The 17748-nt window shown below is 41.6% G+C and overlaps 2 protein-coding genes across 2 annotated transcripts; both read right to left on the bottom strand.

The window, feature by feature from the left end:
- On the bottom strand, nt 1–13437 carry LOC311489578 (regulator of nonsense transcripts 1). The gene is made up of 24 exons (XM_084546716.1): nt 11819–13437; nt 11163–11299; nt 10675–10764; nt 9856–10023; nt 9556–9736; nt 8572–8733; nt 8274–8358; nt 8034–8132; nt 7559–7667; nt 7293–7452; nt 7058–7176; nt 6713–6877; nt 6348–6462; nt 5852–5995; nt 5474–5687; nt 5202–5319; nt 4902–5058; nt 4512–4654; nt 4215–4389; nt 3912–3993; nt 3594–3755; nt 3252–3508; nt 2689–2811; nt 1–2270 (listed from the first exon to the last, which is right to left on the bottom strand). The coding sequence occupies exons 1-23, from the start codon at nt 11987–11989 to the stop codon at nt 2692–2694; spliced, it is 3333 nt and encodes a 1110-aa protein (XP_084402842.1). The 5' UTR covers nt 11990–13437; the 3' UTR covers nt 1–2270; nt 2689–2691.
- An 897-nt stretch (nt 13438–14334) lies between these two features.
- Nucleotides 14335–17288, bottom strand: LOC311490030 (pyroglutamyl-peptidase 1-like). Its single transcript, XM_084547366.1, has 5 exons — nt 17064–17288; nt 16529–16581; nt 16219–16335; nt 15876–16108; nt 14335–15370 (listed from the first exon to the last, which is right to left on the bottom strand). Exons 1-5 carry the CDS (start codon nt 17092–17094, stop codon nt 15160–15162), a joined length of 645 nt encoding a protein of 214 aa, XP_084403492.1. The 5' UTR covers nt 17095–17288; the 3' UTR covers nt 14335–15159.
- Nucleotides 17289–17748: the final 460 nt, after the last annotated feature.

Below are 17748 nucleotides of genomic sequence, written 5' to 3'. Positions count from 1 at the left end.
CTTTAATTTTCCAGGATTATCAACAGGAGAAAATTAGTGAGCACAGTTTTTTTTTCTAACTACCAACATCAGTTAGTGGGCAGAAAAACAAGGCGGTGCAGCCTCGTGGTGAACACAAAACATCTTCATTTTCACTTTTTAAACAGCAACAAGCCAAATAAGATCATCACCATGGTGCAAATACAGAGGAGGAAAACAACTCAAAAAGTTACCCTCAAGTCATGGGACATGCAAAAACTGTGCGTGTGAAGAAGGGTTAAAGTAATGTTTGTAGTCAGACTTTAAATATGTTTATGAACCGATGCATCTAGCTAGAAATGACAATAATTTAAAGAGAATATCTGTAATATACAGAAAGAGGGAATAAATATTAATTTAATGTGCAGAATTATTCATTAGTGTGGGACTGAAAACAGAAATAACTTATTAGAGAACATGTCACGTCAGTCTTGAGCACTTTTCATCAAGTGCTCTGTGTCAACAACATTAGAACTCATTGGAGGAAGCTTCAGGTCAGAGGTGAGGTGGCGTTTTTCATTATTAGGGATGTAACACACAAATTAAATAAAAGCAGCAGTGAGTGAGATACACTGACACGAGTCACGTGCAAACTAGTCACTAAGTGTGACATGAGCAAGGCTGACAAAGATTTCTAGTGTTCAGTAAGACTATTAAACAAACTAACTGCTCTGTCCTCAACATGAATGCACTGACAGGTCTATACTTTTCTATAAGTTCAAGACTTTAGGACACGAAAAATTAGAGAAAGAAAAAGTCCTACTTACATACATTTGGGTATCATGTAGCCGATTTTGGGATATCTCTATGCCAGATTTAACATACAATACATAAACTCTAATTAGCAACATTTCCAAATATGAAATATCTTTCACCAGAATCCAACAAGGTGAAAGAGAAGTTTGCACTTAGATGGGGCCTTAGAGGAGTTTCCACCATCCTTCTTATTGAGTAGTCAAGTACTCCACAACAGGTATGAAAACTCATCACCTCTCTTATAAACTCATCTCTCACTTTACTGTGACAATCAGGCGTTTATCCTGCGCATAAATACTCTGCATGTTTTTTCACATATGACTTCAGGGTCTTTGTGAACTATGCCCTCTTCATTTGGCTTATTAGATGCATTCATCTACATGTGCTCCAGATAATTGCTATCTGCCAGCTTTAGTGGCTTCAGGGTCAGCAGAAAAGAATGACGGCTTCATTCACATATAAGCTGGTTATGGTGCTTTCACTCATCCTTTTGCACGAGTAAAAAGAGACATAAAAGGACAAAAAAACAACATTGTCTCACTTTCCGCAGATCTGGAGACAACAATGTTTTTCTTTTATATTTTTTTAAGAGCTTATTCCACCACTCGTTCATTGCAGACCACTTAGAGAAAGACCTGCCTTGAAAGACGGCAAACTACACTAGCTTACGTCGCTAAAAACCTCAGTGAAAACAGCTTTAATTTAGAAAACTTTCCAACTCAAAGCTGGGAAAGAAAAGCAAATGACCCGTGACTGTGATCCTCAATTTTCTGCGAAAGGCTCGCTGAGGCGCGGCACAGCAAGCACTTTTGAGTTCACTTGAAATGCCAGAACATTTCTCCTGGATGCTTAGTGTGATCAAATGCAGAGCCTCGATTCAAGCTTTGAGTTTAAAAAAGTTGCCATATCAACTGCTTCAAGAGTTGTGTCTCTGTTTATTTTCGTTCTCTCTCCAAGTCACAGAAGACGTCCTGTTGAGTTTAGCTTGGAGGACTTTTGTGTGAGACACCTTTTCTCCACCTTTCTCAGCTTTTGGAGCAAGATTCTCAACCATACCGCCTGGAGACCCCAGAGGGTTCAGGGGCACACGAGGGACAAGATGACACAGTCGCCCCCTTTCCCTCCATCCCTCCAGAATTGCTCAGATCTTTCCCCCTCATTGACCCGTCGAAGGTCTCGCCTCTCCAACTGCGTTGCTCCAAGGGCGACAGCCTTCTCCTTCGCCACGACTTCGCGCGTGAGCAGCAGTGCCTTCTCTCCTCCACCAGTCTCCACTCTCTCCGTCTTGCTCTCTTCCTGTTCAGCTCTACTCCCATTTTTGCTCTCACTCTTGTGATTGGTTGGTTTCTCACGGTCTCTCTCCTGTTACTTTCACACAGTGGTGCTTCGGTTGTAGCAGTGGAAAACGGGTATCCATGTTTGTTCTTTTTTGTTATTACCCAGATTAAAATACCAATGAACTAAGCTCCACACAGGGCTAGCTCCTTTCCAGCAAGCTGCAAGATAAATGCAAACATACATGTATGTAAATGCAAAAGGAAAGATTAATAAACATATTTTAAAACTTTTTTTTTTTTCACGAGAAATACACATGTACTCTTACTTGGAAAGAATTAACTGCCTACTGGCTAGCAAGCAGTTATCTTAGCAGAGATTAGCTAGCCTAGCATCCAAGGGTAACAAAATGTAGGAGTACATCTAAAGCTCACTGTGCAATACCAAATGTGTTGTTTGTTTCATTCGTACAAAAGTGTTCACAAGTGAATCTTACAAAGAGTTATCTGCTGGCTCACGTTTCATATTTGACAGACATGTGACTGCTGTCAATCTTTTCACCTAATTTATGGAAAAGCATATTTTTAACTATTCCTTTCATGTTAGTGAGTCATCTTAACCCACAGTGGAACTTCTTACAGTCTAGTACTGGGACAGTCCAGTCACACCACCATGTTGGTAGGCCCGCTCCCCCTGGTAGGTGGAGTCCTGGGACAAAGCCACATCAATCTGGGACTTGAACTCGTCTCCTAGGTAACTGTCCTGTAAAGAGACAAACAAAAAGTGAAAGAGACCAGTCAACAGTTATTCTTTCATTACTTTCCAGACAGAGGAGGAATGAATGCTTCTGCACGAAAAAAGTCTTTGAAGAGGAAACCTGGACAAACCCTTGGAATAAACTGTACAGAAATGTTTGGCCATCATATAAAACCATCAGGTGCTGAATACATTCTGAACATAAAATTCAGCCAAAGTCATAAAGAACTTATATTAGTGACAAGGGTCCTGCAACAGATACTATATTCCCACAGAGCCCTGATCTCAGCATCACTGAGTCGGTCATGAAGTTCTCCAACACACTTAGAATGAGCACCCTCAACTTAACTTGTGTTTAATATGTCACTGAGCCCTCAACTTAATGGAAAACAAAAACAAATTAAAACAGTCACTAAAGCCACTTATTACTCATAACGTAAACAAACCTGGGAGAGTTCAGGCTGGGAGAGTCCTGGCTGGCTCATCTGAGACGGCTGGCTCATGTTGATGTAGCCCTGCGTCAGAGGCCCCTGGGAGAATGGCTGAGAGCTCTGGTCCTGGCTAGCCTGGCTGCCAGTCATGTGGCCCCCGCGGTCTGCTCCATTCCCACCGCTGTTCCCCATGCCACGGTTTCTCTGACGGCCACCTCGGGTCCCGCCGCCTCCTCCGCTGCCTGACTTGCCCTTCATACCTCCGCCACGACCTGCATGAAAACGATGTAGTACAAGTAAGTCAATAACTGTATTTCAATAACTGTAAAATGTGTTTCTATTAGAATGACTTATCACCTGCAGAGGGGCCGTTTGCCTGTCCCAAGTACCCAGGTGGCGGTATAGGAGGCATCACAAGGTTGAAGGGAATGGGGAGGTTCATGGAGGACATGGGACCGGAGCCTGTGCCAATCATACCGATCTGGTCGTGGGTCTGGAAATACATGTTGGATGAACGCCCTGTAGAGGAAGAAGCACATGTTATTTCTAGCCAATACATTCCCTGTTCCCTGTCATAATATACGTGATAGGGCTATATTGGTTAAAATACGAACAAACAAACAAAAAACTGTTTTATTGAGGACAAAGATGTGTGCTGTGTGAAGAATCTCTCACCATTGCTGCTGCGATCATAAACTGATCCAGGGATGAGGGCCTCCCTGGCATCATACATGGCGGTGCTCATGAAACGACCGCCCTGCAAAACAAAACAACAAACAATGCTTTTTTTAGTTATCTAGGACATGGCTCATTAATTCTTGCGTGTCCACTCTTTTATTATCCGGTTTGTTTTTGTTTGTTTTTTTGGGTGTAGGAGTAAATTCAAAACTCCCACAGGAAAAAATACTCATGACCCAGTTAAAAACTCCTTATTTCAGCATTATATAGGTGCTGTGTATATAATACACTCAAACTCACAGGATTGATGGTGTTGACCAGCTTGCGGGGTTTGCTAAATTGCATGAGGCTCTCCCTCAGGTTGTTTAGGGGACCTTCAACCAGGACTTTCTGCTCCTTGTAGTAATTCAGCAGGTGGTTCCACAGAGGCTGCTTGGACAGGGCTTTGGGATTTCCCACAATGATGACACCGTACCTATGCGACCAATGCAGAGGATTATGAAAAGTTATCACAAGTAGGATAATTAGTTTATTACCAGCACCAAGCAAATGTTCTAGTCGCAAGATTTTCTGCAGACTACACAGGTGTTGTTTTACCTGGCCCTGGTGAGTGCCACGTTCAGACGCCTGGGATCATTGAGGAAGCCGATGCCCTGGTGCTCATTGGCCCTCACACATGACAGGATGATGAAGTCTTTCTCTCTGCCTTGGAAAGCATCAACGCTGGCTATTTCCACCTCCTGCACATGGTATGAAAAACAGTTTCATCTGGGATTCATTTATTAAGGATATTAACGGTACAAATCAGAGAGATCTTTTTTGGTATGTCTCTCACAAATTATACTATTTTCTGTGGTATTTAACAATATTACAACGATATTACAAATGTTTTGAAGTTCTTTCGATCTTTCCCGAAGCCTAAACACAGGCGTAAATTACTTTATATTAAGTTCGTAATTAGAACTGTAAATAAACATGTCACTCTACCTGGTAGAGCTTGGTATGGAGGGAGCCGCTGAACTGCATGTACTGGACCAGGTAGGACCTCTGTCCCTCATAAGGGGTGATGATACCAATCTGATCGGGTTTAGCTCCAGCCTTCAGCAACCTCGTGGTTATTTTCTCCACATTGGCTGCTTCAGTCCTGAATGACAATGATACAATTTAACATTGTGATTCAAAAAAAATATAAAAGGTGTCTAACTGTCAAATATTTGCTATTTTCAGGCATATTCCATGACAAGTGAATGAAAAGGTAAGAATGTGAGATCAATAGAAAGTTGAGACCTGTTGAGATATGATGTTCCAGAGCTAGCGATTTCCTCTTGGCCTTGGGTGACATAAAAGAACATGGGCTTGTCAGGCTGCGGCCACTGGAAGTCAAAGCCTTTCTTCACACGGTCCGCTGTAGAAAGAACAAACACATCCGACTCAGGAGGAGTAATGCAGATAGAGTACAATGACCTACACTACTACTAAAGCTTCAAAACATTTAATTGGCAACAAAAAAAATAACTGATAATCACAAAATCTGATTGCAAAGTGTCCTTTCATCTCACCAGCAGTGACTCCATTCTGCAGAGAGCCCTCGTAGAAGATGTTGGAGGGGAAGGCGCTGAGGGCCGGGTGCATGCGGTACTGGACCTGCAGACGGATTGGCCTGATCCCCAAAACTACAAGACGCTCAAATAGGGACTGAGACAGACCTGCTTTAGCCGCCTTCTTACACATCACCACTGGTCCCAGCTGGCAGTGATCACCCACCAGAATCAACTGTGGAAAAGATAAAACAGAATATTACAAAGTTAGGAGTACAGTTACAGTTATACTAGATAAATATTTGCAGACACCAGACGTAACACCTGCAGAATAACAGTTTAAGCAGATAGCTGACATTACAGAGTGATTCAAGGAATTTTCACTCCTGAAACTCCCACCTGCTTGGCCCCCAGGACAACAGGCACCATGCACTCAGGTTCAGTTGCCTGAGTGCTCTCATCAATCAGGATCGATCGGAACTGCATCTTGGCTAGACGAGGATCTCCTGCTCCGACGCATGTACAGCAGATCACATCAGCATTCTGGAAAGATGAAAGATACACAGTCGAGTGTCTTCATGATGAACACTCAGTACGTTCATTTAACAGATGACTTTTAGAAAACAATCGTAGTGGGAAATCTCAATAAATTATTAAAACTAGTGAGCTTCTGTCAAAAAGTTTCACAAAGACATTTAAACTGTTCTATACTATCTAAAAACAATCTATTAGATTAGTTAAATAGATGTTTCACAAAGAAAACTGAAGTCTGAAAGTTAGCCAACATAAGTCTATCTGCAAACTATGTTTCCAGGGTAACAATCAGATAGTCCTGAGCTAAATAGCTTTGTACAACATAGAGTAAATGTAGTTTAACTAAGTCCAGTTGACGTACCATGAGCAGCTCCCTCTCAGCCGTGCGTCTCAGAGCTCTGTAGCGCTTCTCATCTGAAGAGGACAGCTCTCCAGTCTCATCCTTCAGCTGTTGAAGCTTCTGCAGCTCTGGCATACTGCAGGTATGAACCAAATCATCAGAGTGTGAGCTCAATAAGTTTGAGATTGACAATTATATTCGTTCTTCCTACACATTGAGTGATTTGTTATGAGCAATAAATAGCCCTAAATAGAGAGTGCAAAGCCAAATAAATGTTGGATTGTATCGTCAGCAAAACACAAAAATAAAATCTAGCACCGATAATGGTTTCAGAAGGAAGCAAGCACTAGGTAACTCCAAACACATCATATCAAGTTGTGCGTTACCTGTCCATGTTACGGGTCTGGTTGTGCAGAGCCAGGAAGGACACAGGTGAGTCTATTGCCTCCCTGCTCTTGGCACACAGTCTCACCACCTTGAGCCCCGTCTGGTGGATCTTCTCAGTCAGCTGGTCAACAGCAATGTTACTGGGAGCACAAACCAGCACTGGCCTGGAGGTATGAAAGTTACAGTACTGTCTTAGAGCCATAACACACAGATAAGCCATTCGTCCAGAACAGAATTGGCTGATTAAGTTATTAAAAACTTTGTGGATCAGACTAAAGGTTCATTACAATGTTCATTATAAACAGTGTCAGACAAAAAGAGTATATACAAGTAGAGTTTCTTACCCATTGCCCTGTCTAGCCAGGTGGTACACGATGGTGGCAGAGGTGACCGTCTTCCCTGTTCCAGGAGGACCCTGGATCAAACTGAGGGGGCGTTGCAGCACAGTCTTCACAGCATACACCTGCAATGCAACAGACCATCGTCATGTGAGCCCTGACATAACAAAACCTTAAAAGGCAGGTGGTAAGCAAAAAAATACTTTAGTTTCTAATTTTTACTGTCTACATTCCAACTCACCTGGGAGTGGTTAAGGTCAGGTAGACCTTGAGCGGTGAAGCGTTTGGGGAGCTGGCATTTGATGACCACATCCTCAACCTCATGTCCCAGCAGTTTGTGGTAAATGTAACCAGAGACTGAAGTCTCATCCACAGCAAATGTCTTCAGGGCACTTTGCATCCTGGAAAACGGAGAAACACAAACACAGACAATGTCATATTCAATAAAAAACACTTTTCTTATGACTGATACAGAAGGTTTCTGTTCAGACCCTTTTTTTTGGTTACCTGTCAAATGAAGTGGACTTCCACACAAAGTCAACCTGAAAGTTGTGAGGGATCTCCACTGGAGCCCCAGCACTGCTCCTGAGCTCTATGGCAATCTCATCACCATAGTCTGAGACAGAAGGTCAAGGAAATGGCACAACACATTAACTACTGTTAAACATACATGGTAAATGGTAGAGATGTAATCAAAACCCAGCTGAACCTCAGTGAATCATTGGTAAAATTAAAAACTCTGGATTTAGATAAATGTTCATCGAGGAAACAAAGACCACCATTTTGTTTTTATACATGTAAACTATATACAGTATTGCAACGTAAAGTGTGGAAGAAAATAGTTTGTTCAAATTATTGTAGTCCCTACAGCTGCCACTAGATGTTACTGAATGTCCACAGTGATAAATGTGCAAATATGTACAGATAATATGTGTAAACATTACAAATAGTAAGGTATGTCTATTAACAATCATAAGGATACTATCGGGGACTTTGATGACATGTCCAATGCCTTTCCATGGAGGAGCCAGGTCTCCTTTGTATCTCAGGCAGATTTCATCTCCCTGCATCAGTCTCATATCTAGAGCAAAGCAGAACAACACAAAATATCAGTATAAATGTAAAGCATTTGGCTTCAGACATCAAAGTGTGTTCTGACAATGATAAGAATTTGGAGACAAAATGACGGTGTTTAACGTGAAGTCAAACTACAAATAAATACCAGAGTCTGTCTTGGGGAGGGTGAAATAAGCAATCCTCTTCTTGTTGAGCCCCAAGTCCCATCTGACTGTGATGTTGTCTTGAGTCTGTTGAGATGCAACAATAACAGACTGAGAGTAGTAAAAATCATATCAACCTCAAACAAACTGGTGAAAATTTAAGATAAACTACAACTGAAACAATAATGATGCATTATTTGACCTGCGTAACACTAATCAATCACTATTATTACAACAAATTAATGTATTTAATGCGTAAAAATAACAAAAGTTTTTAATTATTATGAAGCTGTTGTTTACCTGTGACTCCTTGAGTTTCTTATCATAGTCAGCTTCCAGCTTCACAAGAGGCCCAAAGATGTTCTGGTACTGGTAGGCATCCTCGTAGCGAAGGAGGACGTGCTGAGGCTCCTCATCTACTCCGGGCTTCTCCAGGTCCTCCAACGTAGCAGTGGGATTTTCCTGCAGCCCAAAAAACAAGATCCCGCATGATTAATGGCCTAATTAAAGTATGGATAGTAAAGCAAAATAGCAAAATTGCTTCACTGTATGTATGTACAGTGAAGTATGTAATGTTTTACGAGACATTGTTATAAGTAAACATTAGAAGTCTAAATATCCACAGAGAAAAATACATACGTGTACTGTACATACATAAAAGATGGACACAGTCATCTTGTTGTTTTGATTGAGTAGTGTTACCGGTTACTAATTCTTTCTCATTATTTATTGACATCCACAGACAGGTTTGATGTAGGTTTACTTGTGGCATTCAGGTTTATCATAATTAGTTAGGCTTAGTTTGGTTTAATGCACTTCATGATCTTCAAGAGACTTTGAACTGCTTTTATTTGAAGAGGTGTGTAAATGTTTATTTTCTCAATAATTTGAATGCATTGTGTGCCCTTTGAGCATTAAGTCGAATGAGTACAGTGCAACACAAAATTCAGTTACTTGTTTCTGTGTGTGTTTTTACGTCAGAAGAAGAGACGGGATCATCCCATTTAATACCACAGTTAATGTGAATCAAGGATACGTCATGCTAAGAAAGCTTAGTTAGTTATTCTAAGAGACATACTGGCAAGTACATCAAGCTTGTCTATAAAAAAATTAAATAGAAACACGGAAATGAAACAGGCAATGCAAACGACTCAGTTAAGATATTTGCATCACACACAGCTGTATAAATATATCTGGTTAAATATAAAGATATGGTGGACCCAAATTTAAATTTAAGCTCTGTGGGTTTGGATTATTTACATAGGACAGTTCAGCTGACAGTACCTTCCAGAGCTCCTCTAGCTTGTTGATCTGCTGGGCGGTGATCTGGCGGGCCCGGAGCTGCTCCTGCTCCGAGGGGATTTTGACCAGCCAGGAAAGGAAGCAGCGGTCCTGGATGAGGGGCTGCCATTGTGAGCTATCCCAGTTGATATCTTTCAGGCTACTCTGGCTAGCACACGGCTGCCTGTGTTACAACAAAAAGAAGATCGTCAACGCAGTTGTGAAAGTTGGTGTATTCTCCCTTACTGACCCCATAGTCAAGGAATTCAGGGCGAATAGTCAGCTGAATAAAAGTGCCCTTACCTGCACAGTAGCACCACAACGGAGTCTGCTTTGGCGGGGATGAATCCCAGCAAGAAGACGTTGCGACAGCCACAGTTATAGCACTCCAAAACAGTTTCCCCCAGAGGACCGTCTTTATGCAGGGTCACCTCCTTGGACTTTGCCCTCACCAGGTGGTTTACAATGTGACTACAGTGAAGAGAATCACAATTAAGGCATCAGCAAGGGAAGATGCAAAATATCACACTCCTGTGTGCAGTGGGGGTTTATTGTACACTACTGAGAAGTCGTAACGTGTCAGATCAACATGTCTTAACAATTTAGTCAGACGTGAATAAATGAGTACAGTCTCTAAGATGAAGTGAATTTATGAAACATGATGACTCCCAAAAAACAATGCGGCCATCAGCTAGACTGACACAATATAATGCAGCCTTTGTCAGCACATGTGTTTACTCAAACAGCTGAATACACAGAACCAGATGTGGCATTGTCCTATCTCGCTAATGTTTTCTGGTCAAAGCAGATTCAAAGGAGACTAGCTTCAATTACACCTACTGAACAAACATTACAGTGATTTAAGTTCAAATTTCAAAGACACATACGTGTTTGCTTTCAACATAAATAGCATAATATTAGACAAAGCGGCCATTGAACGTCACTAAAGACTGTCCGTCACTAGAACTATCCATTCATAACAGAGGTTTCCGAATACAACAGAAACTCACTGTCACGGTCACTGCTCCTGATTTACCTGTAAAATGATTCTCCCTGGGCTCATTTAGATAAGCACACCACGAGGTAGAGTGAATAACAGGCTGGTAAGTCATTGAGTCTCACCTGCCGGATGTGTTTCCACGGCCATTACAAAACCACTTCTTGCTGGTGTTGCAGTAGACCACACAGGCTGGATCGTGAATCCCACAATAACTAAAAGAAAGGTCATAATTAAAAAGAGGAAGCAAAATATATTAGGCATTACTGTTGAGAGCACGGACCGCATGACATCCTCGACAACAATGGATGGAGTGACAAATTGATTTTGGACAGATTTATTTCAAATATTGCTGCAGGACTGCCTGTTGCAAACCCAACCTAAAGCAGATTTATAGTTGTCGACAGCAACAGTGCACAGACATTAAAACACTATATAGGTTATACTTTATATTAAGCTAGTAGAAGTTGACAAAATAACAGGTGGACAGAAGATGACATACATCATAAACCATCAAAAACTAAAAGAGACATGACATGCAAGGAAAAAGTTAATGAAATAAAGTCATCACAATTAATGACAGTGCACCAGTCATTACACACTGGTTCTTTACCTGCAGGCATGCACAGGGAGGTCCTTGGTGTAGTAGGTGTCCTCCTCATCCTCCTCAAAGTTCAACTCAGCCAGCAGCTGACTGGCCTTCACCACAGGGTCGTCTCCATTCTGCAGCACACCGTCAGGACCATTCACCTGAGGAGTCAGACACATGCAGGTAAATCATGTAGAATAATATCAACTGACAATATCCCAGATTGTCTCAATCAGTCAGTTAAATAAAAATCACATTTAACTTGTCACACATCAATAAACGTTTAGCTGACAGAGTAATCACACTGACTGCATCAAAGTAACTGTATCCACTTTCTTGTGTCAGTGTTGTCAGTGTAAATATTTAGCACATGTAAATGCTGGTAAGAATAAATATGGGCATGTCTGTCTGCTCTGCCACACAGACAGACCTCACTGCTGGCTCTCTATTGATTCATAAATCAATAATAATCTGACTCTTGACATGCTAGCCGTGTCAGCTTGCTAACTGCACTGGCAGCTAGCTAACAGGTTAGCTAACGTGCTAGCCAATTAGCGGGATAAAAGCATGGTAACAGGCGTCATCATGCTAACCGATGTTGTTAGCTAGCGTTAGCTAATTTTGTCAACACAGAAGGACACGTATTTTGGCACCACAACGGCAAGAATAACCACACGAACCTGGCTGTCTAGCTGACTCTGGGTTTGGCCTTGGGTCTGGGTCTGGCTCGGCAGGGTAAAATCGGTGAAGTCGTACTCGGAGCCCTGGGTGTCCGCTCCCAGCAGCTCGGCTTCCTCGGTGTCCAGAAACGTTAGAGTCTGCGAGCTCGGCCCGTACGCCTCGACACTCATGTTTTTATAGGCTTCCTATCAACGATATCTCAGCCCTGGCGACAATTTCCCACAAAACAGTCGCTATTCCGGGAGAAATGGGATAAAAGAAACAAGGTAACGATGGGAAAATGACAGACTCTAGTGGTGAGAGAGAGAGGGAGATAGAGGGAGCCTCGACTATGGCACCGTTCCGTTTGTCTTCACTCCCCCGCTCGTTCCCTCTCTTTGCTCACTACCACCTAGCTCCCTATCAAGGAAGTCACCTGAAGGAAAGGAGACAAAAAGACATACTGGAACAGAAGAGGGACAAGTGACTCCTTATTTGCTCACAAAGGTATTTAATTAAAAGCTTATAATTACTGCAATAAGGGCAAATCTTAACACAGGATAACTCAAACCTGATCCAGTTTCTATCTCACTTTTAGTAATTCAGCAAATGTTAGGGGCGAGTAAAGGGGACAGAGCCAGGGGAGAGGGACATCAGGACTATGCCTGCTGCCTTATGGCCCTACCAGAAAAAAAGGTTTGTATTACAATGACTAACATGAAAAAGGAAAGGATAATTAATGAGCTAGAGTTGGCCTAAAGGGATATTTTCAATTTCAAGATGCAACAGATGCTAAAATGCCAAAATAAAATAAAATGGCCTACCAAAACACAATAATATGCAGCACACACACACTGATAAACAATACAGCTGCATGGTAGCACACACAGCATGTTAGAAAAATAATAAAGGAAATCCATTAGGTGGTGCAAATCTCACCTTTGTAAGTGCATGAAAATGCTGTATGTGTTATGCTTGATTTGTTTTTTTCTGAGATTTTGTCACTTTAACCACCCACACACTCTGAAGACCAAAGCTGCTACGTGTGGCCTGGTCTTACTCGTAGTTCTTGAGCTGTTAACTGCAGTGTCTGTGGACTACGAGAGCAGACAAGGATGAAACCGAAGCATTTAGACGTTTCCTGGAAAGAAACTGGAACAGACAAATGCATCTCAGAAGCTGTAGTTGAGTTCACCATTCTTCTTTTATGACAGTAAGTTGTTCTGTAAAGTTTAATAAAAATGTCTTGGAAGCTCTGGTTTTATCACATATTTCCACAAATGTACAGTCTTTTAAATGTCACTATCCACTATCCACGGAATATGCTGAACCAAGCGGATTGTAGCATTCAACAAACTTCTGCCAATAACATTTGCACAGCCTTATGATCTGTAAGCACTCGTACGCTGGTTGTCCAATAAACACCCCACTACAGCAAACTTTTGGAATAGACTTGGAATAGAGAAGGTTTTCTTTGACCACACACAAAATTGTGGTATACTGTATACACTGCTCTGAGTTTTATGAAGCCAAGGTTTAAATGGTCATCAGAGATATCTACTGTACCTCATTCAGTTGTCCAGACGATTTTATTAAACTGGTGTAACGTTGAAGAATAAATCCCCTGTCCAATGCTGTGAGCTCCATTTCTGACACTGCCATAGAGATTAGGCTATAGATAAAATAGATAAAATAATATATACTGTATTTATAGATAGAACGGATTGTATATATACAGATGGTGTAGACAAGACTGACTAAATAAAGGTGTGTGTGTGTGTGAGCAGGACAAATAAGTATATGCTGTATCTTTGTATACATATGGCAGCATTTACAGTGAGAAGTACTTGTTCAGGAAGTGTTTAAAATTAGGCATTTATTGAAATAATCCTGGTGTTTTCCTCTGTTAAATGAGACTAAATTATTTTACTCCTGTAGCTGAGAACAGCGGCAACAATTAGTTGGATTGTTTTTAAACATCATAATCCTTACTCGCTCTCATCCATCAATAATCAGGTTAAGAACAAGTTCAACAGGTCCGTCAAGCCGCAATAAGCTGCACCCAGTATTACTGTAACTCAAAGTGAATAAAGTCTAAAAGAATTTATTGTAACAACACACATGACGAACAGCAGCGCAAAGTTTCCAGAGCACATTCCAGAGTCTCAGGACAAATTGCAGACTTCTGCCAGCTACCTAATCTTAATTATAATCTCTAGAAAAACAAAGCAGCAAATCTTAAATCAAAATTATCTTCCCTTTTTAACAATCCCTGTTTCAGGATCTGGTTCAGATTTAACATGTAGCCACAGAGCAGATAGGTACGCCTAGCCCGACTCTCCTTCCTGTGAAACATGACACAAAGGGATCGTTCACAGTGTGATCCATCATCATCCTCTTCTCAGTCATTGCTAAAACCTGCATACCAGAGGAGATAAGTCACTCCTATATCAGTAATAAGAATAGCTGCTAAGATTTTTATATTGAAATATTACCTTGTTATATTATGAAACAACAAGGACAAATAAAACCGAGCCTGTGTGAAGTGCTTTAATTAAACATAGTGTTAAGATGGCTTTGTTTTGCAAAGCAGCTCATACATAGGATACATGAAACTGATCAAGTTACTCAATACTGATTGCACGTGCAATATATTCCCTGAGATAAACAAATCTTTAACATTTTTCAGGATTCATAAGACACCACTTTTCTGTGGGGTAAATACAAGCAACACAAGAAATAATTTACTACTTTCAAGATATCAACCAAATCCTATCAAGAGTGTTCAGGAGACGGTGAAAAACAGAAATCATGAACAGGTTGAAGGCAGACTCATAGGCAGCTGGAGAAGTTTGGGGCTTTTAAACTGCAAGTTAGTGTAAAAGCTTGCACAGTGTGTCACCAGATATAACTGGTATAGTTTAACTATAGTTAAACTACAGCCTCATAAGTCATGTATTCATATAGTCCCCTTTTTACAAAACACAGCATTAATAATGCTGTTGTGTTCACATTTATTTTCACAGTCGTATTGAAGATCAGACATAACAAACACTCACTGACGCCAACTACTCATGCACAACATAAACACACCAGACATCACAGACTACATTAAACAAATGTTGTAGCCAGGGTATGGATGTCTAAAACAGATCTGCACATCCTTCAGTATCTGAAGCTTTTTAACAGCACCCAGTTCAGACACACTTCAAAGAGACAACAAATGTAGAAATCATGGTGTTATTCTCTGGAGCTAATGGTCCACTGTAAGTCATCACCTCCTGCCTCCAGTGACCCATTATGGTCAGTCAGCTCTGAGTCTACGCAAGTTGTAAGTCAGTAGTTGGTGGTCATGCTGGTGTTAATGCTTGTGATTGCTGTGTTTGGCATCTTTGAGCTCCTCCTCAGTGTGATCTCCGTCCAGCAGTGTCAGCATTTCCCGTACGACAGCCTGAAGGCCTCTGCCCAGGTCCTGGCTGCTGTAGGGTTTTCCAAGCGGAGGCACGTGGACGAAGGCAGCGTGGCCCTGGCCCAGGTACAGAGACGTGTAGTAGGTGTAATCACACAGGTATCTGACAAGGGCCGAAGCATGGATGATGAAAGGTTATGTTTGTCATTATTATCATACGTATACTTACAGACAGAAATCAAGGGAGCTAAAGCCAGATGTGTCCTAACTAGAGGTTCAAAAACAAGTTAATAAAGTATTGTTTTCCACAAACTATATCTTAATATGTCACAGCTGGAAAAGCACAGATCAAAAGTGATGATGGCTGTGGACCAATTAGCAGCTTCGGTTTCAGATACTGGGACACCTTTGCTGCCATCAGCACACAAAATCAATCTGTAACATCTTTACTACTCAAGAAAAGTCTTGATAATGCCGCTGTTAGGTAATGGTTGCTGTCTAAAGGCAGTGAGGTTGACAGTTAAGCAAGTTAATAATAACAGTTAAACATGTGCTTTTCCTACAGTGACAGGTAAAATGTCTGATGTCTAACAGCGAGTAAGTTCAGCATCCATATACAGTACACATGTGTCTAATGTGTGAATTAATACATAAACAACATCACCAACCTTCCTGCATCCTTGGACACGGACACTACGGTCCCGATGTTGGAGTCATTAACTCTTTTGCAGATTGTATCCATGTCCAGGACTGATCTTATGCACTCCGGGCCGTCCTCCATGCAGCACTGGGAGGCTGGGCAGAAGCTGCAGTTATCCAGACGTTTGTAGCCCTTGTTGTGGCCGCACTGCTCCAGAGTGACCGTGGTGGCTAACCCCGAAACTCCAACATGGACCACTAGCTGTTCACAAGACACCGAAACACAGAGATGGCAGAGGTCAGCTGGGGTATTTTTTCAGGATGAACTTGTGACTTTTTCTTGCTGACATAACAATGCCATGTCACTATTACCTGTGGCTGGTGCTCTTTCCACAGAGATGGCAGCAGCCTCTGAACAGCCTGGTATTCAACAGGCACCTCGCACACGTGCAGATCAACTGCCTCACCCAGTCCTAATCGCTCCAGCTCCTGTGAGCAAACAAAACATTCATATAGAAATTAACTACACACTCGTAAAGGGTTTTACAATTAAATAGCAGCCTCTCTAATCAGTGGAGGACAAATTCCACTTTAAGTGCAAAGCGCACAAACTATTTTCATCATATTTACATGTTACACAGTAATGGCTTTGTTCTATTCGGACAGCCTGATTACTGATTACCTGCACTGCAACCCAGCTGGAGTTCACTGCGTGCTCACCAAAGGGCTCAAATCCTGCAGGAAAAAAAGAGTGATGGATGGGAACTGTCAAGGGCGGCAATGACACACAGTGCAGCAAGGTAAATAACAGAGTCAGCGAGGGTGCTTATCTTTCACAGGGAGGAGGGCAAGGGATGCATAAAGGAGACTCTCCATTCACAGTCTAAAGGTTACATCAAGTTAAACATTAATTGCACCAGCAGCACATGACACACAGAAGACACACAGGATGATTTCTTTCTCAGTTTCCTGGTTTAATCCAGAAGACAAAAGCATTCTCTCCTGACAGCAACATTATGCCTGTTCCTCTGTTCTCTATATCTCTAAAGCTGTGCCATTACATATATATAATGAAATAACAATATTTGAATCCATGTAAACTGTGCAGCTCAGATATTTAAAGAAACAAACCTCTCAGCTCTGGAATGACAACAAAGAAATACTTTTAAGACACATTTTGTCTGTCTTCAGTCCTCTGAGCCCTTAAAACCTCTCACCTGTTACTACTACTTTCTTCTTATTGGCCATGATCCTCGGTTGTTAAGAGTGGAGCTGTTATTGATGAATGACAAGGGGATCAGATACCCCAAACAAGAATCCCAGGATTGTCTGCGCTTGCTGCTGCTCGTCTTCTTCTGCTTCACAGCCGAAAGGAAACGACACATCAAGCGTGGAGGGATTATACTGCCATCTGCTGTCCGGGCATGCATCCACCCACAGCGGTAAATCGCTTAAAAAAACAAGAAATAAACATGAAAAAGGCAATTTTTTCTTTCTGTCGTATCATGAGACACAAATTTCTTTAAAAAGAGGCAGTAGGGAAAGGAAAATAATCATTTTCAGCAGTAATAATCTGTGTGTTTTAATGAAATAGAATGAATTTATGCCACAGGTGCACTACTAAATGAAATCGCATTCACAGACTCATAGATACCAAATGTGTGGGCCATTAAAAGTGAGTAAAAACAAGCCCTCTCTCAATATGAGCTGCTGAGACAGCCCATGAGTTAACATTCAACCCCAAACTACCAGCTGCTCAAGCGAAGCAGCTAGCTGGTTTTACTGGGCAGCTCCCACCTTTGAATGTGAGTACTGTATTGGCATGAGGGTGACACAGGGCGTTGCTGAACAGGAGTGCCCACTGAGCCAACTCCCAAGAGAGTTATAATCAAAGGATAGTTC

This window comes from Chelon labrosus (genome assembly GCF_963514085.1).
Source record: "Chelon labrosus genome assembly, chromosome: 6".
Taxonomy (NCBI): domain Eukaryota; kingdom Metazoa; phylum Chordata; class Actinopteri; order Mugiliformes; family Mugilidae; genus Chelon; species Chelon labrosus.
The sequence above is the reverse complement of the archived record's forward strand: the minus strand, read 5'-3'. Positions and strand labels throughout refer to the sequence as shown.

Bases quoted from the DNA above. Each gene is read 5' to 3' on its own strand.
- LOC311489578 (XM_084546716.1), bottom strand. From the start codon at position 11,989: ATGAGTGTCGAGGCGTACGGGCCGAGCTCGCAGACTCTAACGTTTCTG. The intron at 7,177-7,292 runs GTGAGTTGGAAT...GTTGCATTGCAG, and splicing joins CTGACCTTAACCACTCCCAG to GTGTATGCTGTGAAGACTGT. The intron at 5,320-5,473 runs GTGAGATGAAAG...TTCTTTCTACAG, and splicing joins GCAGAATGGAGTCACTGCTG to CGGACCGTGTGAAGAAAGGC.
- LOC311490030 (XM_084547366.1), bottom strand. From the start codon at position 17,094: ATGGCCAATAAGAAGAAAGTAGTAGTAACAG. The intron at 16,582-17,063 runs GTGAGAGGTTTT...TTTTTCCTGCAG, and splicing joins GAAGAAAGTAGTAGTAACAG to GATTTGAGCCCTTTGGTGAG. The intron at 16,109-16,218 runs GTAATAGTGACA...TCTTGTGAACAG, and splicing joins GGAAAGAGCACCAGCCACAG to CTAGTGGTCCATGTTGGAGT.